General features: G+C 43.0%; 1 protein-coding gene across 1 annotated transcript; it reads right to left on the reverse strand.

The window, feature by feature from the left end:
* Positions 1-314: 314 nt before the first annotated feature.
* Positions 315-9,307, reverse strand: ndnfl (neuron-derived neurotrophic factor, like). Its single transcript, XM_079688383.1, has 4 exons — positions 8,884-9,307; positions 6,054-6,306; positions 3,949-4,073; positions 315-2,427 (listed from the first exon to the last, which is right to left on the reverse strand). Exons 2-4 carry the CDS (start codon positions 6,230-6,232, stop codon positions 980-982), a joined length of 1,752 nt encoding a protein of 583 aa, XP_079544509.1. The 5' UTR covers positions 6,233-6,306; positions 8,884-9,307; the 3' UTR covers positions 315-979.
* Positions 9,308-10,647: the final 1,340 nt, after the last annotated feature.

Consider the following 10,647-nt stretch of genomic DNA (forward strand, 5'->3'; position numbering starts at 1 on the left):
TCATTCAGCCTTTATGTTGCTACTTGGTAAAAATAAGTTATTACTTGAAAGATGTTTCTTTAAGAAAGATGATAACCTCGCAAGGCAGGCTACTACTAGGGTTACCATGATGGAAACAATATTAAAGTGTCCCTTTCCTTCAACCTTTGAATTAAATGGCATATATTGGTAAGGCACTAAGTTTCCCAGATCTATTACAGTAAGAATGTAAGCTTTTAGCAATCAATTTGGTAAAATAATCACATTTATAAATGAGTTATACATTTATAATAAGTCTTATTTGCATACATGCAGCACTCAGTCAAGGACATACAGATACTGTAGTATTTATTGGTGCATTTGAAGCAGCACAAGAATACATCAAAGACAATGAGGCAAGTCACTAAGTATTTTTCACTGCTTCATGCGAAAGCAGAACACAAGATACACACTGACTTTGAACTAAGCATCTGTAGATTGCACCCATCTGTGTTTATAAGCCTGTACAATATGCAGCACTGAAGATATACGCTGCAAACCCCTGTCTCAGATGTTATCCAATTACTGCCCCATCTGTTTCTGTTGCATATTTGGCACAGTCTCTGTTGTTGTTTTTGTATTGACTTTCTGTCATCAAAAAACTCATTTGTCCTTTGTACTCCGACACAAAATAAGCACTTGGACAACTGGCACATCATAATCATGATAAACAATGAAAAACAAAATGACAAGAGCACAAGAGTTGGATTGTAAATGTTATGAACTTTTGCTGGTGTGCAGATCCTTCTCATATGTTTCCATCCACTTGCATTGATAGTGCAAGTGGAGTTTGAATAAAACCATTTCTCCTCCAGGGGGAATGTTTTCTTGTTATGGCTACAGTCTCTCCACAACAGTCCAATGGCTTTGTTCTCATGGTCAGTCTTTACAGCATGTCCATGGCCGATGCATTTTCCCCTAAAGTGGGACAGTCTTAAAATCTCCTGTAGGGGGCGGCAGCTCAGCACTCCTTTCTGGTCTTCAACATCTTGCTGGCATACTTGATAGGGATCCCCCAGCGTCTCATTAGATAGACATCAAACACATAGGCCATCCCTGGCTCCAGGCCCCCGATCACAGCAGTAGTGACGGCCCGCCGAGGATTCAGCTCCTGGAAATACTTGCAGAGAACCCTCTCGGTGTCAGAGCGGGACTCTGGTCCCAGACAGGGCGAAGTTAGAGCCGACGCTCCCCCTGCTTCTGCTCCATGCTCGCCCAGCTTCCTGCGGTACACACAGTACAAGCTTCTTTCCTCTGTGCCCATCCACGCTAGGGTGACGCTGTTGCAACCACGTAACCTGTTGAAGGACTTTATCTGCAAGGTGGAGGGTAGAGATGGGACCCCTCTCCGGTGGTAGGCTGAGGAGGTCTGCATTTTCACTGAAGCCATCAGACCTCCCAAAGCTGGGTCAGCAGCATCAGACATCCTGCTTGGGGTAGTTCCTTCTCTCTCCAAGTGGATGAGATAGGACGGACTTCCCTGGAGCCAAATGTGTGCTAAATCTCCCCCGACAGCCTGGGAGCTCAAAACCTGACCTTTACTTGACACAGTGACCTTGACTTTTTCTCCTCCGCCGCAGCTCTGCAAAGTGAGGAGGCCACTCTGCTGAATGCCCCGTGGACGGAAAGTGAAGAACTGCTCGGAGTTGGAGCCTCTGTCGCTAAAGGTCACCCACCTCAGCTCTCCCTCTCTCAGAGTGACGATCGTAGCCCGAGCCTCCTCATGCGTTCGAGCAAATGTTCCCTTGTACGCCATGCTGGTCCCGTTCAGCCTGTCGATCACAAACACGTCAAAGTAATACTGCGTCTCCGGCAGGAGCTCAGAGACGGTGCAAACGCTCTCTGTCCCCTGACACACACACTGGAGATCAGAATACTCATCAGTGGGGGAAGACGCTGGACTCTGGGCTTCTGGGTAAGAGTCCCACTGCTGCCACCACCACTCTTTCAAAATGGGCCATGCTGTCACTCTCCTCCTCCTCTCCTTCTTTTCTTCTTTTTGGTCGTTTTTTTTCCCTATTTTCTCTCGCGCTGCACAAACACTGGGGTAGTTTTTCTGAGAGTTGGCGAGGACACAGTAATCGTAGCTTTTCTGTGACTGAGGGAGGCTGGTGATGGAGGCACTGGGCGCCCAGCTGAGGGTGACACTGGTCATGCCTACACCCAGAGTGTGAACTCTGTGGTCGGCTGGGAGCAGGGGGAAGGCTCCGGAGGGCCCCGGGCCTTCATGGAGGTACACTGTAGCTCTGGTGTTCTGCTGTTTGGAGCGCAGCCTCAGGATGTAGATGGTGGCATGGGATTTGGAAGGACCCTTGTAGGTGTCAACTGCACTGCCTGTGAAGCTGTACATTTTCTCCTCACTCCCCGGACCTTGCCACCACACCTCAGGCGTACTCTTTTTGCTGCTCCCTGTGTGGAAATACAATAAAAAGCAAAATCCATCGTTACTTCACTTGGATGTTTGTGTATGTATTACTCAGTTCAGAATTAAGTTGATGCAATGCTATTAAGTGAGCAGCAATTGTAATGTACACACACATACCTGACTACAGAAACTCTCTCTTCTCTGTATGGTCAATGTCATCACGCCATTAAATAGAAATGTTTTGTGGATTTCCCTACAATCCTTATTTATTGCAAGGCACAATGCACCAATCAGTAAGTGAAAAGGTGAATACCCATCAGTTTTGTCATGTTTCAATTTAAGAATTAGGTGCCAAAATAATGTGGCTATGTGTAGGAGAAAGATCATGGTGATATTGAATGTGCTTTTGTCATTCGGATAAGGTGCTCAGCAGTAGCACAGTTATACAAACTGTACATATATGAAGGAGTACACACTGTTTTTCACTTTAACAAAGGATTCTGGGGGTTGCAGCAAACACACGCACTGCAAATTAAATGGAAAAAGAACAACAGAACAACTCATCGATGAACCAAAACAAATAATGACACAACGTCAATTGCCTCTTCACAGTCACTCTTCACTATAGTGTACGACGCAACTGGCAAAAAAACTGGCCACAAAAACCCGCCACCACTTGTCTTCACCGTTCACTTCTCAAATGAGACCAAATGTTACTGAATCAAAGTGAATAATTCAGGCTGGCATGGGGACCCACAAGCTCAGGAACTGAATGATTCATGTGTCATTTTCTAACTTCATTATTTTACCATGTAGAGAAGCTTGTTTAGTTAGCCAGGAGAAACACCCACGGAACACTCTGAGGCACATTTTCTTTTCCAGAAATCTTTTTTAGAGCTCAGAAATACTATTACTTTGATTTACTTGGTGCATTTATTGCCATGACTTAACTTTTAAGCCATTTTGTAATTCGTTTTTTTTTTTTTTTTTTTTTACAGTTTATTCAACATTGGGATCAGGAGGAGGCAATGCTTTTTGGTTGATGTGAGTGTTTTAAAGAGATTTTCAAATCCAAAGCCTCATATAAAATGTATGGGAGTGTGACAACCATATGTGATTACACTCGCTCTCTCTTTCCATGCAAGAGATATTTTGGCATTTCGAAGAATTTATAGCATTCAACTTGGGTGCAATGCTGATAAGATGTAGAAAATAAGCTTATCCACCTGAGAGTTTGTGACAGTGACAATTGGAGACAGTCGCTTTTTCAAAATACAAATGCCTCATCAGTGATATTAATCAGTTTATTGATCTATAAGCGGGACATAACATGAAATATGTCCCACTTTTAAACAAGCAATGCAAAGACTTCACACTATGCCATATGATGTTCCAAAAGTAAACTATTTTCTACAAACTCGCATTAAGCAAGATTAGAGTATTTGCCCTCTACTAAATCCCCATCTGTTTGATAGTACAGATAATATCTAATTGATGGTCTTGTCTAAGCCGGATGCAGGGTAACGTGTCTGAAGGTGCAGGTAGGGGTCTTACGGCTCACTCACACTCCAGGCTCTTGAGGGGTTTGTCCTTCAGGCTCCGTGCTGAAAGGCTCCATTCGATGGGGAGGTCACAGGGACTGACAGTCACCGACATCACCGGAGCCTTCTTCTTCAGCGTGAAGTATAGCCTGTGGAGAAACACCACAAATCACAGGAAGAAGTTGTTTGATTCATCACTGCGAATGTCAAAAAGATAACATTGTGTTTCCATTCAGCTGCGAGGTGATGGATGTAGAAAAAATATATCTTTCAGTGCCGATTGTGCCGCCTTCCTTCGGTTCAATGGATGATTTGCAGATACAATGGGCTGGTTAAAATGTTCTTTTTTACAGAAAGCGTAACATTTGTCAACGTGGCTGATGTTGCCAGTCTTTCTATTTGCCTCCATGCTGATCAGTCATTTGATAGCAGATCAGGAGAGGTGACCTGGGATCAGTTGATAAGGCTGCATTGACAGTTTCAGATGAATATCTTCCGTGTGCTGTAACTATCTGGGATCGTGCTTAGCATAGAAACGATTACATCCCTTATTGTGATCAGATGTTTTAGGGACAGTGTTTGTGCATGCTGTATTACAGATTTGCATCTCAGATGGCAGCTTGAGGACATATACCAGTCTCACTCTGGTGGTTTGGTATTATTTTAAAAGAAACAATCCCTGTTGGAAACTCATGAACCAATTTTCAACTATTCACCTTCACAATGACGTCTGAATGAAAGAAATCTGTCTCATTTAAAACCGTGTAATTTCTTCCCAGCTAGTTAAGCAACTGCACGGTTATTTGTCAATAAATATTTGTTTTCCCTCCTTACAAACATCATTATTCATGTTTCTGTGCAGATGGCGGTTGTTTCCAAACAGATGTGCGACACTTTCACTCTCAAGGGCGGTCTGTGGATTATTTAATAGAGTGATTAATTTCAGAATCAATGTTTTCTCTCCATTGTTTGCCATGTGGTTCTGCATGACTGCACCGGTGGACAGACTGCAACACACAGGGAGATGCATTTCTCAATTTTCAGCTCCCAGTTTCAGAAAGCGAGCACTGGCACTGGTGTGTAGGGATCAGGCCAAATGGGCTCGACTTCCTCTCGCTTTCGCTACAGTGGTGCTGGAAACAGCCAGTGTCTCTAAAAGGTGGTCGGAGGATGGCTGGTGACTTGTTATTGAAGTGGAAACACGGGCGAATCTGATGAGCAGGCCTCAAGATTTATTCATGAGCTTTCCATGAACTGCAAATTGGCGAAATCTTCACTTTTTTTTGTTTTGTTATTGAGTTATTTAGTGCGGTGTTGGGTTTCAAAAACATTTACTGACTTGACTTTTTATGCATTTTTCAATTACAGCCAGTGAAGGAAAGAACACTTATTCAAAGGCTGTACTTACATTTTGATGTGCCAATGAATAGGGTATTTCCATTTTCTGCTGACTTCTACTTCTACTCCAACACATTACAGATGGGAATATTCAACTTTTACTTTGTATTTAGTAAGTTTAGTCACTAGATATTTTATGGCTTTGATAAATAATCCAAAAGATAATCGCCAAATAAATGATGATTAATTATTATGGGATAAGATGAGAAAGGACTTTATTGATCCAGGGGGAAATTCACAAGCTAGTAGTATATCAGTAACAAAGTTCAATCTAAACCTACCATTACCAGATGCAACATTAAGTATATATAGTATAATTACTTGTATTAATAGGAGTTGATTTGCTAATATATTTTTGTGCATGTTCTCAATAGAAAAGGGTAATTGAATAATGTATAAATATAAATGCAATAAGATTTAGTTACTTTGGTAATGCTACTTAGGTAGTACTTCTTCCAATAAGAGAAACCACAAGATTGAAAAGAAATGTGTATATTTATTCTTTTTAATTATCTGAGATACTTAAATCTATTTCCATCCCCTCTGCCTTCAGAAGTTGTAACCGTAAAAAGTCCAGATTTACTTGAGTAGACAATTAATTGATTACTGAAAAGTTAATCAACAGATTGATCATCATTGACAATTATTATTAGTTGTGGCCTTAATGGCAATCAACAACTAAACCACCTGATAGTATCCTTCATAAATTTCCCCATCCCATCTGTTCCTACCTGCGGGTGCGTCCTTTGGGGAGAGTTAGAGATGTGATCTTTCCTTCTGGGAACCATGTAGTTGGGCGAAGTGGCACCTCGTTCTCCGGTGCCAGGGAAGAATGCACCCGGGGCCATGAGGAGCCACAAAACAGTACCAACGCTGCACCGAGACACCAGGACAAGGACCCGAGTGCCATCGCTGCTTCTTCTGTCTGTCTCTTTCACTCTTTGACTTTCCTTCCGTCACCACGTCTTGGATATCCCCGGGGTTCTAAGAGCGCATGGTGGAAAGGTCAAGGACATCAATCAGAGCCCATCAGCAACACACACACACACACACACACACACACACACACACACACACACACACACACACACACACACACACACACACACACACACACACACACACACACAGCAATGCACTTAAACACACTCAGTTAAAGTTCTACTGGACCATTCACACAGAAACTAAAGAGCTGTGGCGGCTGATGATTCATTGATATGAAGAAACATCCGTTCCTATTCAGACAGAATTATTCATGCCGTGGATTAGAGATTGCCATGCTATGTTTCTTTGGGGTGTGTGTGTATAGCACAGCTTGACACTCACTGTAAGACATCGCAGTACTTTTCAAAGTGTGAAGTGGGTTTCTAATATCACTCTGAAGTCCGTGCCTTTACATCTACATTTCTATTTTTAGTCGGGGGAGTTCAGATGAGTCTGTTCTGTAAATCATGGTTATTAGCAGCCATTTTATCAGGAGGAAGGTGACGCCATGCTGATGTGGAGAGAAGTACATAAACAACACCTGGAGGTGCTCTGATGCAGTCAGACCCAATCAGCATACATAAACGCAACGCCCGACAGGAGCTGGTATCAGATTATTCTGCCTGTCCTTTATACTATTTCTTTCACAGTGTTTCTCTTTCTCCTGTCTTTTGGGTGTATATATTTATATATGTGTGTGGTTGTGATTTAGTGATAGTGGAAAGGATGATTACAGGTCTCAGTGTTGCTCTTGCTCCCCAGAGACGACACATTTGTTCAAAGTCACAGTCTTCACAACAAACTCCCCGCCTTCCTCTAACAGGGTGTATTATGTCAATGCTGTTTCCTATAGATCAGATGACAATCACAGTGGAACCATGGAGGCGCCGGCTACAGAAGGTACATCTAAGTCTTTCAGGCCCCGGGACACACGGAGATCCAAACTCACAAACCGGCGCACAGCTACAAAGTCACACCGAGGCGCCTGCTCATTATCCTTGCAAAGAAAAAGGGGAGTGAACGACCCATAAAGCTTTAACTGAGAGACATGCAGCGGGAGAGAGGCAGATTGAAATGGGAGGGAGGGTGGTGAGGAAGGGGAGGCTGAGGAAGAAAGGGCTGTGGAAATGGAGAGCAAGAAGAGGAGGATGTTGGATCCCGGAGTAATTAGAGGGAAGGAGAGGGAGAGAGGAAAAGAGGAGAAAGTGGAAAAGAGGAGGTTGGAATCAGATGGGAAAAAAACATTATTGCCATGCAACAAGGTTGCAATGAATTTGTTTCGGTGTTTTAGCCAGACACATGAGGCTGATTGGTGTTTACTTTAGCCCCCATGTCGAATGGGTTCTAATGTGTCACACATTACCAGCCGGCTGCTCAACCTCACACTCCCCCTCAATCAGTCTCCATAAAAATGAAGACACAGTAAAGCTTGGCGGGCTTGTTTCTTCAAAACGCAGCCGCTGATCAAAAATGCCTACAGCTCCTCAGCAAATTATGGCCAATTGAATTTTCATAAGGCAAAAAGGCTGGGTCTTACAGAGAGAGAGAGAGAGAGCTTAGTGGACTTAACCACCGCCCTCTATAAATAAATACACACTCCCCTTTAAACACAGGAGCTCATGACTTTGATGGTCCCGCTCACTCTCTGCTCTTTTTTCTTCTTCTTTTCAAGGGTTTCCTCTTTCCATTATGTTTATCCCAGACTGTCAAGTGACTGCATTTATTCTGGATAGTGTTTGGGTTTTAATTAAGGATATTCCAACCCTGCACAGTTTGTCTTTTTCTCTCTCTCTCTCTCTCTCTCTCTCTGCCCTTCTTTTTCTGCCTGCTTTTCACTTCATCTGGCCCCTCATTTAGAAGTTGATGCAGGCTCAGTTTCAGAGGGACAGGTTGAGTGCTGTGTGCTGTGTGTCCGCACATTGTACTCACTATCTTCTATCTCCCTGAGCTCTGGCAGGACCATCTGCCTTCTGTTATCTGTGGGCAGATTAAATGGCATGGGATGGTCCCTGCAGGATCCGTTTTCCCCCCCAAACTACTACGGGCAAAGAAACTGGCCTCTGGTCCATGATGGGAGTTGACGAGATGACAACGGGGAAAACTGCAATGACCATGGAACTTGATAGGATTTTACGCTAGATTTTTTTACCTCGCTGCCTGAATATATTAACCCTTCTCCACGTTTTCCTTACTTTCATTGTCCCTCCGTGCATCTCTCATGCACTTTCCTACAGTATCATGCTTTTTTTTTTATGCATACTTTGTATCTGCCCTTTCTCTTTTTTATCACTGCCTCACTCCACAGACATACTTTTCTTTCCAATGACGTTATGTAGTCAGAGAGAGAAAAAACAGACAGGGACATACAATAAAACAAACAGATGAGCACTGCGTTCAAACATCAAGAAAAAACCCGATCCTGCAACAAATGAAAAGTACCCAGCTTTTAAGAAAAACCCTCCAGAGACCTTGATCCAAAGGAACAAGTTGCTGACTTACACATCCTGTTGAAATATGACACACTCACTCACGCATGCTCTGCAAGGACAACAACATACAAGCATGCATCACCCTTACCTTCTCTCAGTGCACGATATCCTCTCCTGCGCAGGGAGTGAGGGATGGGATCAAATGAGAGAGGGAGTGAGGATGGAGGAGGAGGAGGAGGAGGAGGAGGAGGAGGAGAAGGGGATGAGAGCCGGGCGCTAAGAGAGGAGGAGCGACAGCAGGTTGCAGTCGGGTGTTCTTCTGACTCCCATGGGGTGATGCTCACTCCTTCCTTCAGGAGGTGTCTCTCCAGGGCTCAGGTGTCCCCTCAGGGCTGTCCCACCTGCTCTTTACCCTGGTGTGGTCCCTCTTCACCCTCGTCCTCCTCACTCTCTTCACACGTGGAGGCTTGTCCTGCTAAACACTGTGTGAATGTCATCCGCTCAGTGGAGCTTTGTGTCCCCCTCTTGTCTTCTCGTGTTACCCCTGTCACTCTTTCATCCCCTTTTCCCTCTGTTTACCTGGAAGTGAACAGAGCTTTCTCGCAATTTGTGTGTGATTGTGTGTGTTTGTGTGTGTTTGTGTATCTGAATGTGCAATCTGAGAGTGGGTGAGTGTGAGGGGGCAGGCGGTGAGGTCGCTGAATGGGGGTGGTGAAGAGAGAGAGAGAGAGAGAGAGAGAGAGAGAGAGAGAGAGAGAGACTTTGCATTGTTAAGAGCAGCATTAGGGAAAGGGATGTGATGTAAAAGTGAAATACATTAACCGTTCTCTGGCTGCTCTGATAACATCTGTATTAAGAGAGCGTTTCCGACTGACTGTTGGAGGTTGTTCAGACTGACTTTAAACAATCATCAAATGCAAGGACGGATTATTATATTTATCCAAATATTTCTTGTTTTCTCTGACATTAAAACAAACTAAAATATGAATCGTGTTTATTAGAAACACTAACTGGACTGTTGGAGGTTTTTTTTTCTGTTCAGCAAAATAGTTTCACTTTTAAACCTAAAGGTGGGGTAGGTAAGTTTGAGAAACCGGCTCGAGATACACTTTTTGTTATATTCCATGGAATGCTCTTAACATCCCGATAGCAATGAATATCTGAAGTGCTTTGACAAAAAATCCATAAAAACATCTCATCTGTGGAAGCCGTAGCGCTGTAAAAAGCACGACCAATCATTTTAGCCGGCCCGGCTAAAATAACTGGATGGCCTACCTGCCTGTCAGCCTTCCATCTGTGCACAAACTTATCTCGTTCCCTCATTGGTCATGTGCGCGTTCGTGTGTGTTGGAGGAGGGGCTCTGTAAGGAAGTGGCAGATTTTTTCCGGCTGTGTATTTTCAAATTCTAGCGCACTCGAGCTGGTTTCTCCAAAATTACCTACCCCATCTTTAATATTTATTCCATTCAATTATAGAAATTGTTTTTTTTCTGAAATTATTAAAATTAAAATTATAAAAATAGGACGCACAGTCATCATCACTTATGTGTTGCTGGCCAAGGACTGAATAATGTATTTATATTTATCATTTAATTTTCTATACTGTATTTTGCTTTTCACAGTTAACAAACATCAGTTAACAAAACCCAAATGTATCACATGTTGGGCACGCCTGCAGCATGATACTCTTTATACTGAGGTGTTTTTATTAATAATGTTTTAATCAGGATGCATGTGTTTGGAAAGTAAGAAGCATAAAACTAAACAGAATTTGGATCGTACTATAATAATAAATAATAGATTTAATACTTTAATACTTAGATTTGATACTGCATAAGTTGTGTCTCTTATTGATATTCAACATAGCCCCCATTTACATCAATGCATTCATTGGTTCCTAATTCTTCATTCA

Source organism: Notothenia rossii (genome assembly GCF_949606895.1).
Source record: "Notothenia rossii genome assembly, chromosome: 6".
NCBI lineage: Eukaryota > Metazoa > Chordata > Actinopteri > Perciformes > Nototheniidae > Notothenia > Notothenia rossii.